At 39.4% G+C, this 22172-nt stretch overlaps 1 protein-coding gene across 8 annotated transcripts in view; it reads right to left on the bottom strand.

Annotated features, from left to right (window-relative positions):
- The window catches only part of TRIP12 (thyroid hormone receptor interactor 12), a 140983-nt gene that overhangs the window by 97959 nt on the left and 20852 nt on the right, over window positions 1-22172 (bottom strand). For all 8 annotated transcript variants that reach the window (XM_058702266.1, XM_058702245.1, XM_058702287.1 and 5 more), the window contains one exon: window positions 2125-2271. In XM_058702266.1, coding sequence (XP_058558249.1) covers window positions 2125-2222 — 98 coding nt within the window. In that variant the 5' untranslated portion in view covers window positions 2223-2271. The remainder of the gene's footprint in view (window positions 1-2124; window positions 2272-22172) is intronic.

Genomic DNA, 22172 nt, shown 5'->3' with positions numbered 1-22172 from the left:
TTTCTGAAGAACTTACATACTGTTTTCCACAGTGGCTGCACCAACTGAACTAATCATTGACAGACTTAAAGCAAATAAACTATAGCAAAAATGTGCCATTCTACAAATAAATAAGAGTTCTATCTTGATTACAACTTTATCTTAGTTCTTTAAACCAATACATCTTAATAACTAATATTAACCATTTCTATTTCTTGCTCATATTTTTAAAATACATTAATACAATAAAATAGTTAACACCAATGGGTAGAAAAAGATAAAGGCGCTGAAAACATCACTGTGGATTTTAGAACCAGTGTACTATGTGAGAGACCAGACTGTCACTCACGTGCAAGAGTCCAAACAGAACCTGAGTATTACTATGTAAAACTCCAGTTGTTCAAAAGGTAAAAGTTACTGATTTTTTTTTCTGCTTTTCAAAAAAATCTCTACATGGGGCTCGAACTCACGACCCCAAGATCAAGAGTCATGTGCTGTCCCGACTGAGCTAGCCAGGCACCCCCAAATTGGTACAGGTTATTTACGTGTAAACACAAGCACATATAAGCACATATATATATATATATAGAGAGAGAGAGAGAGAGAGAGAGAGAGAGAGAGAGAGCGCGCGCGCGCAATAAAGAAGACGAAGGAAAAACATGCCAGTGTTAACAGTGTAAGTCAGAAGTGGATTGTGGAATTATGGTTTTTTCCTTTATACTCTTATTCTCTAAATTCACTAAAATTAACATGCTATGCTTTACAATGGGGGAAGGATATTTTTTAATCAACAGAAAATAAAGTGTGGCTACTCCAACGAATAATCTGATTGTAAAATAAAGCAAAAAACAATTTCAGAACAGAACTCTGCACACTAAGCGTGGTGCTAGCAATGTAACATACTACAGATTGCTGATGTTAACCAACAGCCCTATGAAACAGATCTCCCCACTGCGTGGACCAAAAACTCCGAGGTGTCCTAAAAGATACAACAAAAGACACGCAGCTATTTAATGGCAGAGGCAGTAATTTCACACAATGCTGTCCTTGTCCAAAGTCCATACGCTCACCTACTAAAAGAGCCTGATGTCAGCAGGATCGGTTTCAATATATTCCTTACATGTGACATTTAAAAACTTTCCTTATAGGGGCACTGGGTGGCTCAGTCGGTTAAGCGTCCGACCTCAGCTCAGGTCATGATCTCACGGTGCGTGGGTTCGAGCCCCATGTCGGGCTCTGTGCTGACAGCTCAGAACCTGGACCTACTTCGGATTCTGTGTCTCCCTCTGTCTCTCTCTGCCCCTCCGCTGCTCACGCTCTCTCTCGTTCAAAATAAATAAATAAATAAAACATTTTTAGAAAGTTTTTTATCATTTGCTAGACAATATACACATGGTAGTGTCTCCAAATGTTGTGTCAGAGAATCGTATCAGAACCTTGCCATGATTTATTGCAAGCTAAACATGGATTGGAGAGGAAGGCTTTGCAAGTGAGGTTCTGAGTATTTTATACATACAATGACAGTCCCTGGCTAAATCAGACAAGGAATTTTCCATCCCACAGAATGCATCTGATTCTTCACCCTACCCCCCTAGGCAAGTACTCTAACTGAAAAACCTGCGAAACACCATACCACTGAGAAAACGAGAATGGAGAGGCCCACAAAGTCAGACTGCCTCACCAGCCTGTCGGTACCCACACGCTGGCGAAAATAAGATGGGGAAAAGATTCAAAAGCTAGTTATCAGAACTCAAGGTCTTAAAACAAACGAAGCTTCCTTTCAATAAAGTAAATAAAGACCTGCATAAAGAAAAGGCACCACAAACGATCGAAAGACACGCTGTAGCATGTTTAAGAGAGTGAGGAGAAAGGGCAAGCACAACAGGACATGCCGTATGCTAACGACCCTTGAATCAGATTTCTGATAATGTCAGTGACTGACAACTATTTTTTGAGCCTAGCGCATTTGGAAAATGATGAAAGAACTGCTTTGAATTCCAGTTTTGTTTGTGTTACTTGGCTCAAAAAATTAGGAAAAAATTACCCATTTGCAGTGAACCATTTAATTTTCTGTCCTCAAAATGAGGTTTTTAAAAAGCAGGTTTTTTTCACCACTTACTTTTCAAATTACCATCCAATACATACCTTCCTCCTATCGAGTCGTCTTGTGGTTGGGCCCCGGCAGTGTTCCTCTGTGAACGTCGCAGTGACCCCCCTGGATTGTTATTAGGCCGGTTGGACATTGGCACCTCTCTCTTGAAGGGACATACCCTTTCTAGACACTACCATTCACTGAAAGGAAAAGAAAAATGAGAAAAAATTATCAGCTATATGTGGTACACCACAGAAACCAGATAAGGGGCAACAAAGATGAAGGGGAAATTTCAGGTCAGCAATTTATACGACCAAACTGATGCTACATTGTCTTATCTGAAATCTGAGTAATGTCATTATAAGATGTCAGGAATATACCAAATTCAAGGCATGTGGTCCAGAGCCCAGCACATAAAGTTAACATACATTTCTCATGGAACACCCAGGAAATTCTCAATTCAAAGAAAACAGGGCGCAAGCAGAAATTTGTCTTTGCTTCTCCATTTCTTATAGTGTGTAGGAAAGGGCACTACACCCAGCATCAGAACACTCTGGCTCAAGTCCTGTGACAGAACAGGTATTAAAGGGGTCTGTCTGCCTTTGTACAAATCAGAGCCTCCAGCCTCCAACTCCTCAGCCACAGAATAAACAACACGTCATGCCTACTTCACAGTATTGCTGTGAATAACAAATGACATCATAAATGCAAAGGAAAGGGTAACACTATGGAGAAATGAGGAGAAAGGGGCTGAAGTCCAGTGAACTAAGAAATGGTCCCAGATATCCTGGATTTCAACATTAGCTGTGCTGGCTGTGACCTTGGACAAGACACTTCATCTCTCGATTTCTTTTTACCTCTTCTGTGAAATCAGTATATCACCTATCCCACAGAGTCGTTAGCAATACGATATTGAGAACATAATTCACAAATATAACAATTTAACTCGAAACACAGTTCTTAATCAATGTGAACTTCCTATTAGAAATTTATTATGTAGAAAAAATGCTGATACCCAAAGAAAATCAAGTTAACTGATAAACAGGCCCTTATCACCATCATAGAAAGAACCACAATTTGTGTAAATCAAATCTTCACAATTTTTCTTAAGCCTCCAGTCAAACTCCAACTAGGGTTCTTTCATTCTGTTTACTGGGGAGGGAAAAGAACGCATGTGACATCACAGGACACAGTGCCAAAGACAATGCAAATTACTCACGACTAAATCTATTACTGGATTTTGTTTTAAGAGCTTCCATGCTCTAGAACAAGAAGTGGGTTCTCTTTGGAGTTACATATTGACCCAATTCAGCAGCAGAAAAAGATGGTTTCTGTCACATATGCCCACACCATCATCAATATACTAAATAAACTCTGGTCAGAAAGTTCAAATTACTCATGTACTAACTGTCAATTTTGGAAATAAAAACCAGGGAACAGTACCAAACACTGAGAGAGAAAGACTGAATTTACATGTATCAATGTGGAAAGATCTCCCCCAAGATATATTAGAGGGTAAACACTATAAAACTCCTGGCTGTGTGTATGCAGATTTAAAAGACTGCATATGTATCCTTATCTATTGCCCACACATTGCAAACTTAATACTGCTTGCCTTTCAGAAAGAGGACCTGGGGTCTGAGGTCTGAGATGAAAAGAGTCACTGTTGTTATCTACCATAATAAACCGTAATAACAATAAACCACAATAAGCCATGAGGTAGGTCACTCTAGCAGAACAGTTAGAAATGCACGGCTCTCGGCTCTCGAGTCAAACTGCCTCTGGCTGAGTTTGAGTCCTGACTCTACCAGCAACAAGTTGTGTGGCCTTGTACATACACTTCTCTGCTTCAGTCTACCAAACGGGGATAAAGAACTTACCTCATAGAGCAGTTGGGAGGACTAAGTGACAAATCCACGCAAACCACTTACCACGGTGCCTACGCTATTCCGAGGGCTCAGTACATATTAACTATTACTCTTATTACTATAGATGCTTATCACAAATAAATACGACCCTTGTGGCCAAATAATGCATTGGGGGAAACTTCATAAAAACCACTATCAAGGTGAGTCTTACATTTCTAGAGATAGAGTTTCAAAGTGAATTTTGCTATAAACACAATCAATAGTGCTTTTAAGTAAGGATTAATTACACAATAACCTGAGAAGTTTCGTCAAAATATGAACGCCCGGCTTCTGCCCTCAGAGATTCTGATTCTGTGGGGACAAGGACCGGAAACATTTTGAAAGACCTCTCCTGGCAGTACCGCACCGGCGAACAACCGCACCCTATTCAGGAATTAAGCAAAAGCCATTCTATCTCAGGATTCGCCCAAGAAGCTTTACTAATTCAAACATCACAGTGCCATTTCACTTGGAGCCTCAACAGCATGGAAACAAGAGAAGAGCAAGCTACTGCTGCCTTCACTTTGAAAAGCAAAGAAGACTGTTAGCGACCAAGACTGGTAGGTCTCACTAGCCTGAAACGCACACTGTAGGTCACGGGATGTTAAGTCATTCAAAGGGATCGAAGCGACACTGGTCATTCGGACCCGCAGTTACCGAAGGCACCTTAACAACACTCCCGACTTCTTCCGAGTTTGTCCACCCGTACCGGTGACCGTTACCATCACCAGCCCACGGCCTGTTCACAGATAACTCTTGCTAAAGACAGAAAGGGTGGTGGCAAATAAGAAGACAGTTATTTACCCAAGGGCTAACTGTTTTTTAAGGAAAGCTGCCAGGCTCTGTTCAACTCTGGAGTACGAAACCCCAAAAAGTAAATCTATGATTAACATAAAATATATACAGGACCTCCCCCTCTGCCGGATTACCAATAAATCCAAAGCTGGAAGGGACCATCCAGGGCGACCAACTTAAGCCTTTACCAATCCAAAAAAGTTCAAGCCATCTGTTGAGGATCTAGTCCTCTGAATCTGACACTGAGATCTATCCCTTCCGGAGATCACCACTACCTCAACTTCAGCCAAACTGAACTCCTCTGGCTCCAGGTAAGAGCCCAAATATTTTCACCATACAGTGATTTTTTTCCTTCTTGTTATACTCTTATGCCTACTGCATTTTATTAACTAAATTTTAAAACACACATGTGTGAGTTACACCAATATAGAAACTATATCATAGCTATAATTTGTGTTTTAAGAACCTGAAATGAGTATGAACTCAAAAGATTCCATCTTAAAGCTGAAACTATAAGTTTTAAGTCCAACCTGTTAATAACCCTATCAGGTCCTGAAACATCCTACTCTTCTAACATACTACCTTCATTTCTGTGAAAATAATCACATAAAACCTCTGATATTAAATCCTAAAATATTCCAATAAAATAGATGGCATATAGGACTCTGACCTCAACGGGAAAAGCATAAAAACACTAATGGGTATGTTCACGACTATAAAACTCACGATGACTTTGTTCCCAGCTAAGTGGCCAACAAACTTACTCATTGTTCAGGTTAAACAGCATTTGAATTTTATGTGAAAAGTACTTAGCTCTTCAGGCAAATAGAACTCTTTCAGGAAATCCAGAACGGCATATTAATCTATACTTAAAAATGCACTCTTGGGGCGCCTGGGTGGCGCAGTCGGTTAAGCGTCCGACTTCAGCCAGGTCACGATCTCGCGGTCCGTGAGTTCGAGCCCCGCGTCAGGCTCTGGGCTGATGGCTCGGAGCCTGGAGCCTGTTTCCGATTCTGTGTCTCCCTCTCTCTCTGCCCCTCCCCCGTTCATGCTCTGTCTCTCTCTGTCCCAAAAATAAATAAAAAATGTTGAAAAAAAAAAATTAAAAAAAAAAAAAAAAAAATGCACTCTTAAAATTTTAAAAGAAGGATATTCTTTCAAGGAAATTTCAACTGTAGTCATTCTGGAAACTGATTTCCCTCTAATTCTGCTAATTCAAAATCACAGAAAAGAGATTAAGACTGGGGGGGGGGGCGGGGAGGGAGATTAAAAAAAAAAAAAAAAAAAGATTCAGGAGCACCTGGGTGGCACAGTTGGTTAAGCATCTCTTGAATTGCAGCTCAGGTCATGATCTCACAGTTCATGAGATCGAGCCCTACACCTGGCTCTGTGGTGACAGCACTGAGCTTGCTTGGGATTCTCTCCCTCTCTCTGCCCCTCCCCCGCTCTCTCTCTCCTCTTTCAAAATAAATAAACTTTAACAGAGAAAATAAAATGAGATAAACCAACCACTCACTCAGTGTAAAGCTCAGAACACCAAGAGAAATGGATTACAAAAATTAACTTCAGGATGTAGTAGTTCTTCCTAATCATGGCCAAGTATGAAAGGAAAATACGAAAAGGAATACCACAGAGGTTCGTTAGTACTTATGCAGAATTTTTATCACATGAAGGACATCTGACAGACTGGAAAACCAATCTCCAACTTAGTAACCCAGAACAGGGAGCTAGCTAATTCATAAGTGTCATCACTACCTATTACCTATTTAAGAGGCGACACTGAAACTAAAAAAAGCTGTATTATTTCACAGTAAAGATGGTAACATTTTAAAAAGCTACAATCTATGTCCCACACACGTCTGCAGAAAAGTTTTCCGCATCCAGAACTGACACTGAAAGTGAATCCTATTCATCTGCTGTCTCCCCCGCACCCCATTTCTTAGGCACTCTATTTAGACGTGGGCCTGCAAAGGGCACTTGGTTTGGCTTCAGATTCTGAAACTAGAGTTTAATAACACCAGTGATAAACACAACTGCGTGACACTTTACTCCTCTGTTTATTCTATTAAGCAAAATTTAAATGTGCCAATGAGCCTTATAAACCATTTTATTATTCCTACTTTCCAAATAAGGAAAGGGAAGTGTTACAAAATTAAGTAGCCTCCGTGTGTACGGAGTAAAGGCATATGGACTTTCAGACTGCAGGTAACGGCATCCAGAACCGCAGATGTGAACAACTGCATATACTAGATTAAAACAAAAAGTCCACACTTAGGAGCAGGTATGCGAAGTTAAACAGCCCAGTGGCAGTATTAAACTCCACAATAAAATGGAATAGAAGTCACCCTTGTTTACGAAAACAAAAAGCCATTTTTGCAGAAGAATGTCAAGGACTTCAAACAACACTATCTTTAATGAATAACCTTTCGGCTTCCCAAAGAGCAAGGGGTTGAGAGGTACGAGAGAGACAAAACAATCCCCGCTCACAAGGAGCAGAAATGAGGAAGAAGAGCCACTGAGTACAGGGAAAAGGGCCAAGTGACTTGAGAACTGGGTCAGCTAAGTGTTTGATTCAATGTAGGGGCATCAAACCCAATCCAATCTTATGATGGAATACTGAATGTTGTACAACACACAAAGTAATTTCAAATTATATATTTTAACACTAGAAAATAATATTTAGTGGAAAACACAGGTTTTAAAGGGAAAACTAAAATAAAAACAATTATGGGTAATGTTTATTCCGTGCTTACCATATACAAGGCTAAATGCTTTTCCATTTAATTTTCACAACAACCTTACCAAAAATAGGTACTGGAAATTCACTTCCTTCAAAGAAACTGTGGCACACGCTAAGTTAAAATAACCCTACCACCACAAAGCTAACAAGAAACTGGGTCAGCACCAAACACAGATTTGACCTCAAGTCCATGCTCTTTGTGACTATGTTATATGGCTGAACAAATAAAAATAATTATACATTTACCTTTTTTAAAGAGTCAAAACATTAGAGAACCATGACCTTTCCAAGCTTGGAAGATATCCAGAAGATTCTAATCCTTTCACAGTTCTTTGAAAAAATCATTGTTAACTGCCCAATCCTTAAATGAATTATCAGAAATTATACTAAATGATACAAGAGGCAATATCAAAGGTAATATTGTAAACAGAGAAGAAAAGGTGACTTAATTTTGCCCTTACTCCATTGAGAAGGCTCAGCTTAAAGAGGGCCAAGAAGGATGGCACACAGGAATGAAGAAATCACAATGGAGGAGTACGGAGCAAGTCGTCAGCGCTCAAACACGGGATCTGGGAAGAACTTGGACCTGGAAACAAATCTGATCTGTATCATGAAGGGCCTAAAAACTCAAAATTACTAGTTTAAGACCTACAGATAAGGAGGCAGATCAACTATTCAGCTACCAAACAGATCTAAGGATAGATAAATGAGGGTCTGATAACGATGGAAGGTGAAATGATGAAGAGATGGCAGTCAAAGGTTGAAACGATAAAATCTAGGCAATCAAAAAAGAGAATATGGGTCTGTGGTTATCCAACTTCAGCATGCATATGAATAGAACCACTAATCTGAAATGCCTTTCAGGTTTCTTGCTGTGGTAACAAGGGTTGAAAAGTTATCTAAAAAGTAAAGAAAGCAAATCCTTTCAGTATCAAATGAAACATTAGCAGGCTCACTTAGGAATTAATTTTCTAGAGAAGACTAGCATCAACTTTGCTATATACTATTATTTAGGGGTTCTGACAATGAATTCACCGGTTGACTTGCAGATCTGTGTCTAGTGGAAATACCACAGGAACTTCTACAACAGCTGATAAGATAACCCCAAAGAGTGCACCCTGTTGCCCTGTAGGACGCCAGTAAACTTATTCTAAAATCCTTTATCAAATTTCCTTTAAATACCCAGTTCCCCAGATGCTTTTAAACCAGCTTTCCCTAACAGGTTCCCCTTCATTAATTAGTGAGCTGAATAAAATCTTTACTACGTGTTCATTCTATAGTTTTAAGTTCTGCTTTTAACTTCAGAAAACCATAAGAAATGGTAGTAACATTACCCAAGGAAACCAATGGGGCAAAAAAAAAGTCTAATGTCAAACATGTCCAGTTTGAGTTATTATGTAGGATACTTAGGTGAAGAGTTCCAGCATACAGATGGAAATAAAGATCTGGAATTAAGTAGTTAAGGGTAATGTGTACATGATAAAAATGATCAATGTGTAGAAGGTGAAACCAAGATAATCAAGGAGACTTCACTTCCTCAATGAAAAGTATGCAACAGGCCCAGGATGAAACCTTAGGAAACACCGAAATCTAAGGAAAACAGAAAAGGAAGAATTCAGATGAGGAGAATCAAAGTATGGGGGATAAACATTGAAAATATGAAACAAAAACAAAAAGTATGGGGAAAAAATCAGGAAGGTGGTATTGCAGACACTAAGTGGAATAAGATAGGCAGAAAGAACAGACACACAAGACGGAACAGTGTCCATCAGGATTTGGATACTGGTGAGAGTTGTTTCTAGAAATGGAGGGGAGGAGAACGTATGACTAAGTTAAATGGACAGTAAACACTAAATGCTAGCCTATAAAGAGGACAGAGAAGAGACAGCCAACCAAGTAAGGGCGGCAGGTTTGACCAAGGCCACATGGTGTGATCTTCATTTCTAAAAAAATGTCTTGAACATGTTTATGTCATAAGGAAAAAAATTACTGAAAGGGCTGGAAACGGCGTATAGTTTACTAACAATATCCTACAGGAGGAAAACAGAATTAAGAGCATAAGCCTCAGATAAGAAAGGTACATCAATCTCCAAGGCAAGAGAAGATAAATGGAAGCAAGGAAGTACATGCCTAGCTTGACTGAATCTGTGACTAACAGGTATGAGAAAAATAAGAGAGAATGGAGATTTCAAAGAGTTTACCTAAAGTAAAACAGAGGAAGGAGCTATGGGAAAGGATGACTGCCCAGCAGCACTAAGAACGTACATGAGAGTAGAAACCATAAACTTATGTTCAATCCATACCTGATGGAATTATCTCATTTATGCAAGAGGATATCCTCATCCAAAGAGTCAACTGCTCAAGAGCCTACATCTATTTAGGGATATACAGACTAACAGCAGAATCCAGCTCTCCAGAACGCCAGTGGAAAATATACTTTACACATGCTATTCTACTCCAAAAAATTAACCACTTTTTGCTTATTGATCTGTGGACAGCTAATCCATTTACAGAGGGGCAAAATAGAATACACCTGACCCACCACGGTCTGAACTCTGAATAACTTCTATACTATACTTTCATTTACAAAGCGCAAATTAAAAACTAAAATGCCTACAACAAACCCTCGATCTTTTAAGTATCACCCAACACTTACCAACTATATTCAACACTGGGCACAGGAAGGGATGCCAACACCCCCATTTTACAATTGTAATATGCCTTAAGAATCTACCTTACGTGCCATCTGGCAAGAGTTCATGAGATTAATTTTGGCATTATTCTTACAAAGTATATTATTCAACAAGACTTGAGATTCACAATGGACTCTGTCAATACATTAATTAGTATATAAGAGACTCCAATATTTCTTGGGTCTAAGCACACTTGATTCAAAAGATTTTTGGACGTAACCCAGACACAACAGTTATCTCCCAGAAAGGGGACAGTGTGGTGAAAGCTCTTCATTTCCCTTCCTGAAATCAAGCAAAATGAATAAAAGCTTAAAAATTCATAAAAAAAAAAAAACCCACGTATAATGAAGCCAGAGAAAAGTGGACTATACCCTAAATCATAGAAGACAATTCAACAGATACAACAAAATCTATACCAAAAACAGGAAAGAGGTAAAGACCATGGAGTTTTTAAAGAAGAAAAAGGTAAGAATACCTCAAGGGTTTCCATCAATGACCCTTTCCTGGAAAAAACAGAATTGCAGAGCAAGGGCAACAAAAGATCAAAGTGCCTTCTCCTCAGGGGCCAATTTCACAAGCTGCGGAACAGAAGGGAGGTGTACCTACTAAAAAGGAGGCAGGCTCGCCATTTGCGTTTAACAGCACCCTGATTAATCAGGACAAAAAAACAGCCTAGAACTGGAGAGAGAAGCAGGAAAGGGAAACAGCAACTCCAAAATTAAGATCAGCTGGGGAAACAATCACCAACCCACCACGCAAAAGGTAGCACATAGGCTTTGCACTGAGATGATCTGTTCTGCTCAAAAGGAGAATGACCGAAAGCAAAACTGAAAATGAACTGCAGGGCAGAAGAAGAAATCTGAATTGGGCAAACAACTGAAGGAGACAAAAAAGGAGGACATGGGTAATAAAAGAAACAGAAGAAAAAACACTATTGTACAATGTTAAAAACAGGTTATAAAACAGAAAGACAACCTTAAGATTTTAAAAAGGAAAATGCTCTATGCACTACAAATGGAACTACTGTCAAGATTTTGTTAAGCAAAAAAGCAGGTACAGAATGCTGTGCACAGAACACATCTACATATATATTTTACATGTAAATAATAACTGGCTTAAATATTACTAATAAAGAATACATTAAAAAAAAAAACTTTAAATCATCTACCTTGTTAGAACAGGACCCTTTGATGCCTTTCACATTCTGAACCATGTACCTATTTTCCCTATTCAAAAAATTCTTCACACAATTACATATGTTGTAATTTTAACACTTAGTGGGTAAGAATAACCAGGAAAAAAAAAAATTAAAATACTAGCCATGTTGAGATTATTTTCTCATTTTCATTTCTTTTAGTCATGTGGCCTCATTACTAAAAACTGCAGAAAAATTCAAAACGTGATTTTCAAAGGTTTCCACACCCCAGATACATGTTTATTTAAAAAAAAAAAAAAAAAGTAATCTGTAATTCAAATCCTGTTTCCAAGTAAATGGAGTTCTTACTGCCTAAAACACAGACCACAAGGAATGACATGCTGAATCAGCCAGAGATCGTGTATCCATCACTGCACCAAAAATCTATTTTGTGGAATACTATACTATGATCAGCCAATTTATCACAAAGAGATACAATCCAGTCCAGCTACTTCTAAAATGCAGAGCACCTCATTCCTTAATATAAATCCTGTCTTAGCTCCTAACACTTCTATAATCCTTCAAAACACTAACTACATTTAATAGAGCATTTCTTTCTTGTTGTTAAGGCCTCAAGATTATAGACTAGAGTCAGCAAGTTTCGGCCCATGTGCCCAAGATGGCTCACAGACCCAGTTTTAACAGGTCTCAATCCTGCGGGCTACCATAATTAGCCAGTCGGTGGTGGGGGTAGAAGGTCAGCTTATCACCAGCATTTTTAGTACATCCTCTTAAAGATGTTCTTTTCTACCTCCCCAGGAATGAAAAGACAAAAGGGAAAGGTTATGGACTAGCTAGCCTCTAAAATCTGATTCCGCTCTCAATTTTGTAACACTCTAGCCTAACAGTTTAGCTTTTCTTAAATGGGGTATATTGTGTAAATTCCTCCTCATAAAGACCTAGTAACACCACAATCAGACACAGTGATTATCAAAAGGAAGAACTACTGAAGGAAGGAGGGAAGAATAATCAGTAAAACGCCTCTCTCCACCAGGGATAGGAAGGGATAGGAAGATGCCCGCTGGGTAAGAATCACAGTAACTGAAAGTAAAACCCGAAGTATCCTGTAGTTTACAGCAAGGTGCTCCTCCCCATGGATAAAAACAATTGTGTTTGGTAAATGACCTTTAGAACGCACGTAATAAGGCAATTTCAGAGTATTTTCTTCAATACATGTATGTTCTCATCACTGCTGCGAACTCCACCATAATAATGAAACCAGAGAGGTTAATTTATTTAAGACTGCTTGTATTAAAAAGTCTACCTAGCCTGCCTGGCAACAACAAAAAATATTTCAACACTGTGATAATCATGGGTTGGTACCAACTTTTTGAAACAACAATATGTAACCTGTAATCAACAGTGTTAGATCCTGAAGCATTTTCAGGAACAAATACTACTAAGTTTGTGGTTAGGCTCAGGGAAAACAAAACTAAAAAATTTAACTCAAAAGTTGGGGAAACAAGATACAGACTGTAACTTTAATATAAAGCAGAAAAATGCACAGTGCCAAATTTTTGTTTAAAATTATCTATGTCACAGGAGAAAAATTAATTAATTTAAAAAATTCTGTATGTTATAGAAATTGTATGTAAATTTGGAAACAGTCTCAGACAGTATTTTTCAAAGGTTAAAAAAAGCCTCACATTTAGAATGTCATAAACTCGGGGCGCCTGGGTGGCTCAGTCGGTTGGGCGTCTGACTTCGGCTCACGTCATGATCTCGTGGTCCGTGGGTTCGAGCCCCGCGTCGGGCTCTGTGCTGACAGTTCAGAGCCTGGAGCCTGTTTTAGATTCTGTGTCTCCCTCTCTCTCTGACCCTCTCCCATTCATGCTCTGTCTCAAAAATAAATAAATCTTAAAAAAAAAAAAAAAAAAAACCAAAAAAAAAGAATGTCATAAACTCTACAGACCAGTGCTCCACATTTCTACAAACAGTAGCATTTTTACAAAACATAAGTAGGTGCTGGAGCGCCTGGGTGGCTCAGTCAGTTTAAGTGTCTGACTTTGGCTCAGGTCATGATCTCACGGTTCTTGAGTTCAAACCCCGCGTGGGGCTCTGTGCTGACAGTTCAGAGCCTGGAACATGCTTTGGATTCTGTGTCTCCCTCCTGTCTGTCCCTCACGACCGCACTGTCTCGCTCTCTCTCAAAAATAAACAAACATTAAAAAATTAAAAATAAATAAACAGGTGCTAAGGACTGCCTCCATAATGAGCCAGAACACGTAACAAACCTATAACCAAGAAAAATATTAAAGCTGTTGTTCCCTGGGCACCTGGGTGGCTCAGTTGGTCAAGCATCCAACTCTTCCTTCATCTTGGCTCAGATCATAACCTCACGGTTCATGAAATCAAGCCCGGCATCAGGCTCTGCACTCAGAGCACACGGCCTGCGTGGGATTCTCTCTCCCTCACTCTGCCCCTGCTCATGCTTGCTCTCTGCTCGCTCTCAAAATAATAAACTTAAAAAAAAAAAAAAAAAAAAAAAAAAAAAAAGCTGTTGTTCCCAAACCTAAGTTTTTTTTAAATACAGGTTCCTGGGCCCTATCAGAATGGGGGTAAAGGGAAATCAAAGCTGATTTTTTTTTTAAAGACCCTTACATTATTCCAATTCAGCTAGGTCTGAGAACTGACACAGGTTACACCATTCTCTTGCTATCATTACACCTCACCTAATCCTCCACAATCTTTACATGACTCTTCTACATCCCACAGCTAAAACCTGCACTCATCTTCTTAGAATCCAGCATTCCACTTCTAGGACTCTCCAGGGAATCTAAAGAAAGACTTGCACAAGTATGCAAGAATATATGTGATCAAGATGCTAGCTGCAGTATGTCACAGAGGAAAAACTGGAGAGAATCCAAATGCTTTCAGGAGGGGAATGGCGAAATAGCCACACTGCTGCAAGTCTACGGCAGGCCCAGAAGTCCTAAAAACAAAGAGGTAAACATAAATGCCGCACTCAGACGAAGGGCAGAACTGAGTAAATTCCCTCAACAAGTATTTTCAAGCTTTCACAGGCATCGGCATAACCTTTGCCCGGATGGAGCTCATGCTCAATTGGGAAGACGAAGATAACCCAGCTATCTGCACCTTGTGGTAATGCCAGGAAAGATGGAATAGGAGAAATATAGGACAAAGTAGAGAGTAACAGGAAGGGGGAAGGAAAGGTTGACTCATCAGGTATTACTTCTCTGAAGAGATATGTTAAGCTGAGACCTGACGATAAGAACAAAACAGGGAAAAATTCCATGTATTTGTCTGTACATATGTAGGGGGAAAAGTCCATAAAAAGATACCTTAAATGTCAACAGTAGAGCAGAGAGGGAAGCTTCTAAAGGGCATCTATTTCTTTAATTAGTTCGAATCATGGCTCCAGCATAAACCATGTTACCTTGGAGAAATTTCTTACCTACCAAAGCCTTAGTTTTCTCACCTATAAAATGAGGATACCTGTATCTCATTAAGTTATTAAAATTAACTGAAAATTGGGGCGCCTGGGTGGCTCAGTCAGCTGAGTGTCTAACTTCAGCTCAGGTCATGATCTCGTGGTTGGTGGGTACAAGCCCCGCACTGGGCTCTGTGCTGCCAGCTCAGAGCCCGGACCCTGCTTCAAATTCTGTGTCTCCCTCTCTCTCTGCCCCTCCCCCACTCGCATTCTTTCTCTCTCAAAAATAAACATTGAAAAAAAATTTTTAATGGGAAAAATGACCAGAGTTATTACAAAAAAAAAATTAACTGAAAGTAAAACACTTAGAAAATACAGTAAGCAAACCGCGCGGGGGGGGGCAGGGCGGGGCACGGTGGAGAAGAGAGAACATGTACGTACTAAGTTTTAAGAGATACATCAACAAAATGCAGTATGGAAAGTTTGACCACTGGATGGATATTTACAGATCTTAAGGAACTATGTTTTATTATACAACCATGGTATTAAGCTTATGTCTTTTTTAAAAAGAGTTCTCATCTTTCAGAGAAGCTGACAGAAACATTTACAGATCAAATAACAACTAAAACTTGCTTCAAAGTAACTGAGGCGGGGTTAAGAGTATGGTGATGGAGTGGCCAGGAGCTAATGGTGTCAGAGCTGCGTTGTGGGTCCACAGAGCTTCAAGAGACAGTTCTATTTCTGTATGTTTGAAACCCTCCATAACAAGTCTCTTAGAGAAAGAGTGAGCACTCAAATATATGTTACTATCATCTCTGGAGGGGAAAGGAAGACTGTTGCTTTTGTTTCCAGAGTCATCACCACTTGCTTTTTAAAAAAAAAAATGTCCATTGAGAGTTCTCTTTTATCAGAAATGAGAAAAATTGAGCTTCTGGATATAGAACAAATCATCCTTGACCTAAATGTGTCAACCTACATTTCATTAATTCATCCTTTAAATCCCTGTTGCCCGACTCCCAACTCTAACAGTGTAAGATTATCAAAGAAAACATGCCTCTCAGAGGTGAAGATACAAAAGAAAACAAACCCTGTCCCCCATCCGTGCGGGAAGTGGCCACAGTGACTGGACATCTTCCCACAGTCCTGTTTTCATAGTTCCTGAGTGGAGAAGTACTCCCTCCTCATACATCATATGAAGCTGAGTATGAGTCTTCTGATACTATGAGATCCAACTGCCTCACAGTAAACTCCAGAGGATGCAGAATCAATTCCACACTTTGCCCAACCATCTGCAGCGGAGCTTAACAGCGATCACATGACTCCATCCTAGCACAACACCTCCACCTTAGGCATTCTGCCCTTCAGCATCCTGCTAAATCACAAGTACTGACTAACGGGCGCCTTAAGCGTAACATGTAAATAACATGTAAACACGGAATGTGATGAAATAAAGTGAAACAACCCTGGGGTGGACCAATAAGGTATATTAACAAAAGCCCTTCTTCTAAACGGAGCACTGGATCTGTTACATACACACGAGTGGACACAGCCAGCAATAATTGAGCTACAAAGAGTCTTGGGCACACTACAGTCGATATAGACAGGCGGTTCTCCTGCTTTCTAGCCTAAAACAAAAATTTCTTAGCTGAATAAAAGGATTAAATCAAAAAATTAAAAGCCACTTTCAAATCAATAGTTATCATCCTTAACATGGCACAAATGTAAATTGAACAGAATTCGTACAACGGGCTAGTTGTATAAATCCAATTCCCTTTCTGAACTCATTTTAATCTTTTCCCTTCTCTCTCACTACTTTCTCCCCAACAATTTGTTATGAAAATTTTCAAAATACAAAAATTTGAAAGAACTGTTTAATAAACACCCATAATTCCATCACCTAGCTTTTTACAAGTAGTGGTGTGTTAATCTCCTTTATCACATATGTATCCCTATCTATTCACCTATATATCCCTGTCTGGCCAAATGTCCATCCTATTTCTGACGCATTTCAAAGTTAAGGTGCAGACATCATTATACTTTGTGTATATCATTAACTAACATGAAAATTTTGTTTCAAGTTTTGTTACATTTACAGTGAAATGCACAAATCTTAAGCATAAAATTTAATGAATTTTGTCAAATGCATTCACCTAATCCTAAATGTGTTAACTAAACCCTTATCAAATAGAATACCACTCAAGAAAGTTTCTGTGCTCCCACCCAGTCAATCCTGCACTTTTCCCAACTCTCAAAGTGCCGCTTTAATTTTTCTCAGAGATTAGTTCTGCCTGTTTTCCAATTTCATGCAAATTTAACCACAGAATGTGTACTCCTTTGCACAAAGCTTCCTTGACTCTGTGTATCCTGAGATTCATTCACGTGGCTGAGTGTTATCAGTTTTTATTGCTAAGTAGTATTCCACTGGATGATTATATCACATTTTGCTTATCCATTCTTCTGTTAGCAAACACATGAACTGTTTCTAAGTTTGGGCCATTATGAATAAAGCTGCTACAAACATTTTTCTGGAAGTCTTTTCATAGATATATCCTTTCATTTTTCTTAAGTAAATACTAAGAGCAAAATATCTAGATCATCGTGAAGATTATGATTAACTTTTTTTTAACATTTTTTAATGTTTGTTTATTTTTGAGAGTGCGCACGCATGCATGTGAGCGGGGGAGGGGCAGAGAGAGAGGAAGACACAGAATCCGAAATATGCTCCAGGCTCTGAGTGGTCAGCCCAGAGCCTGATGCAAGGCTTGAACCCACAGACTGTGAGATCATGACCTGGGCTGAGTCAGATGTTTAACTGACTGAGCCACCCAGGCACCCTAACAATTATAATTAATTTTTTTTTTTTTTTTTTTTTTTATTTATTTTTGGGACAGAGAGAGACAGAGCATGAACGGGGGAGGGGCAGAGAGAGAGGGAGACACAGAATCGGAAACAGGCTCCAGGCTCCGAGCCATCGGCCCAGAGCCCGACGCGGGGCTCGAACTCACGGACCACGAGATCGTGACCTGGCTGAAGTCGGACGCTTAACCGACTGCGCCACCCAGGCGCCCCTATAATTAACTTTTAAAAGAACCACAAAACCTTTCCGAAAGCAGCTATACTATTTTACAGTCCTATCGATAAGTATACAATTTCAAGTTGCTCCATAACCTTGTCAACACATGGTGTTAGTCTTTTAAAATTTAACCATTCTGATGGAGGTGTAGTGGTATCTCACTGATCTAATTTAGATTTCCTTAACGATGAATGATGTTGATCACTTGTTTGAAGCTTTTCCCCACTTTACTCTCCAAACCCAAATTACTCAAGAACCTAATCTTATTTCAAATTTTGGTCATCATCAATTTATTAAAAACAACCCACTATGAGCTACACCTTGAGAATTAAGATGACCAGATATATCCCTAATCCTCATTCCACTCAATTGCTAAATCAGGGGCGCCTGGGTGGCTCAGTCGGATGAACGTCCAACTTTGGCTCAGGTCATGATCTCGCGGTCTGAGTTCGAGCCACGTGTCGGGCTCTGTGCTGACAGCTCACAGCCTGGAGCCTGCTTCGGATTCTGGGTCTCCCTCTCCCTCTGCCCCTCCCCCACTCATGCTCTGTCAAAAATAAATAAACATTAAAAAAATTTTTTTTTTTTAAATTGCTAAATCAACTTGCTAAGCAGTGAGGACAGGAAGAGTCACTGATGGAGAGAAAAGAGAAAGTAAAAAACCAAATCTGAAAGCTACACATGCCTTGCCAAGATTTCCTGTCATATTCTGAATAATCTGAAATTTCAATAATCTGAATAATCCAAGAAACTTCAAACCAGAGTATTCCAAATCTTGCCAATTTTTCAGTACAGGGCGGCTCAATATTTAGCCTGCCTAACACTGATTTAGGGATCTCATTAAAATGCAGGTTCTTATTAAAATATAAGTACAGGCCTGGTGTGATGCATTTCTAACAAGTTCCCTTGCCAGGCGAAGGGCTACATTTTTGGTAGCAAAGTTTTTGTGCACTTAAATACCTGCCAGAAGCCAAAGCACATCTTCTCTGGATAAAGGCTCCTTTATTCCAGGTTCAGGAAACCTCTACAAATAAACTACATGGTGAACACCACACAGAGTATACATAAGTAAACAAGGCACCATGAACAAGAACTTGCAAAAACAAACAACAGAAACAATCACATAGATTTCAGATATTAGAATTATCAGGCAAATCTTAAAATTCTATGTTTAAAGATGTAAGAGACAAAATTGCAAAAGCCAAAGGCGGGGCGGGGCGCGCCTGGGTGGCTCAGTGGGTTAAGCGTCCCAAGTTCAGCTCAGCTCATCATCTCATGGTTCATGGGTTCCAACCCCACGTCAGTATCTGTGTTGACAGCTCAGAGCCTGGAGCCTGCTTCGGATTCTATGTGTGTCTCTCTCTCTGCACCCCCCCTGCTCACGCTCTCTCTCTCAAAAATAAAATAAAATAAACATTAAAAAAAAATTTAATGAAAAAAAGCCAAAGGTATCAAGGAAACTATTAAAAGGACAAATATGAAAGAAAACCAAAATGAACTTCTAATACGTGTATAAAAATAAAGCTCAATAGACAGATCTGGCAACAAACATTAAGACCAAAATTACACAGAATTCAACACAGAAGCCAACAGATTAAAAATGAAGATATACTGAGGATAAAAGTAAGATGTTCAAACATAACATTTACAATCGCAGAAGTACAAGAATGAAGGCATTGTAGAGGCATATCTAAACATTTAATGGCTTGGAATCTTCTAGCACTGGTGCTCTCACTGGTGTTCTCTACCAACGCTTAAACTCAAGAAGCCCAAATGATCTTAAACGGGATAAATAAAAAGACATTTACCTAGACATGTCATAAGGAAATGACAAAGTATCAAAGATAGAGAAAATCTATCTAAGGAAAGGAGAGAATTATTTTTTACAGACTCTCAGCTGACCTCTTGACAGCAATGATGGAAGCCAGAAGACAGTGGAATTATTTTCTTCAGCACACTAAAGATATGTGCCAACTGAGAATTCTATACCATATGAAATTATCTTTTAAGAATTAAGCTTTTTGTCAGATTAAAAACTGAGTTTTTCCACCAGCAATAAAATGACCCCAGATACAGTGCGGCAAAAATAAATGTGACAGATAAATGTAAATGAACATACACTATGTAGTAAGGTTTTAAAAACTGATTAAAGGGGTGGCTGGGTGACTCAGTTGGCTGAGCGTCCAACTTTGGCTCAGGTCATGATCTCATGGCTGGTGAGTTCGAACGCCGTGTTGGGCTCCATGCTGACAGCTCGGAGCCCAGAGCCTGCTTCGGATTCTGTGTCTCCCTCTCTCTGGCCCTCTCCCACTCGCTGTCTCTCTCAAAAATAAATAAAAACATCAAAATAAACAAATAAAAACATTAAAGTATGGGGCACCTGGGTAGTGCAGTCAATTGAGCATCTGACTTCAGCTAGGTCACGATCTCATGGTTCATATGTTTGAGCCCCCCACATGGGTTCTCCGCCGTCAGCGCAGAGCCCGAATCTAATCCTGTCCCCCACCCCCGCCCCGGCCCTGCCCCTCCCCAGCTTGTGCTCGCTCACTCAAAAATAAACATTAAAAAAAAAATCTTGCCTTAAATTTCTCAATGTTTCTGTGTATTACAGAAGAGATCTGAAGAGCTCCATGGCATTTTGCAAATTGAAATACGACATTAAATACAAGGGGTACGCATACTAGACAACCACGTTTCATCTGTTTCTCTCTATGCAATGTATTCCCACAGATTCCTACAGAAGCTGCCACATACTACATGATAAGCCCCTATATCCCACAACACCCACAAGTTAACTAGGGCTCAGGAGACTGTAAATGACCTATGCTGGACTACTCAAGAGTCCTTCCCCGAGATTCTCTGGGTACCTAGACTGTTAAGGGTAAAGCCTGGCATTATAATGGCTATGTTTAACACAGCCTCATTAGGAAGCAGTCTTGAGAAAAGGGACAAAGCAGACACACACGGGGTGGAGACAACAGGTAAGACTATCTGAACTGTTGGTTTCAGTTTGTTGTTCCTGAGGCCCAGCTTCCTGATTCCATCCTTAAAAGATTTCATGAGACACAGATGGGTAGTTAGTCGATCTCAAGTAACCAACAGCTCCAGGTGACCCAGTGTTCAATTAATGCTTAGAGTTTTGTTTTGTTTTTTTTTAAGTCCTACTTTACTTTTCAGGCCTCCAAATTGAGATGTTCTTTTAATCCCAACTCATTCATGGAGATTCAGTGTTTCCTCCAATAACAAAGACAAAACTACTAAGTTTTTGTACATTGTTGTTCTATATGAATACTTTGTATACGTCTAACACGTCTTTCTTTAATCCTAGCAATTCCAGAACTATAGCAAGACTATTACTCATACCTAACAGAAGAGATTCAAAGGAAATCCAACTATGCTCAAGTATCTAAAATTGAAACCAGATTAGAACTCCAGTCTCCTCTCAGACGAATTTACTTATACAATGCCTTTTTTAAAAGTATATGCATCGGGGCACCTGGGTGGCTCAGTCGGTTGAGCATCCGACTTCGGCTCAGGTCATGATCTCACGGTTTGTGAGTTCGAGCCCCCCCGTCGGGCTCTGTGCTGACAGCTCGGAGCCTGCAGCCTGCTTCAGATTCTGTCTCTCCTCCTCTCTCTGCCCCTCCCCTAGTCCGTCTCTCAATAATAAATAAACGTTAAAAAAAAAAAATTATTTTTTAAATTAAAAAAAAGTATGCATCAAACCTAGTTTGTAACTTTCCATTTGTAATACACTACATATAACCCTTAGTGAAAAAAATTCAAAATTAAGTGGTAACGCATACAGTAACACTAAAATAACACACCACTCTAAAAACCGTACTAGATAGCACTGCTGAATATGCTAAAATCAGTATCAAGGAATCAAAATTCAGTATCTTCTTTCCCCATCCTTTATTAAAATTTAAAGGAGAAAAATATTAAGATGAAATACAACTAATACAAGTACCCACTTGCAGTAGGAGTAAAAGAGAAAGAGAACCAAACGAAACCAGAACCAAACTTCTATGTGTGGTCATTTCTCACACACACACACACACACACAAAAAAAAAAAAAAAAAAAACAAGGAAAAAAAAACAAAACAAAACAAAACTAGGAAGAAAGGTAGAAAGAGAAGGTAATACCAAAACAGAAAACAGGACAATTAAGTTTCTCCTGGAAAAAAAGAATCACAAAACCAGTAAGAATAAACCAGAAGTGACTAAAGGGTTAAGAAAGATTTCATTTTGTGCTGTGCTGAGACAGCAGCTAGCCCTGGCCCTTTTTTAAAGTAAGGTGAGGGAGG

Source organism: Neofelis nebulosa, chromosome 2 (assembly GCF_028018385.1).
Source record: "Neofelis nebulosa isolate mNeoNeb1 chromosome 2, mNeoNeb1.pri, whole genome shotgun sequence".
Taxonomy (NCBI): Eukaryota; Metazoa; Chordata; class Mammalia; order Carnivora; family Felidae; genus Neofelis; species Neofelis nebulosa.
This window is presented reverse-complemented; position numbering and strand designations above follow the sequence as displayed.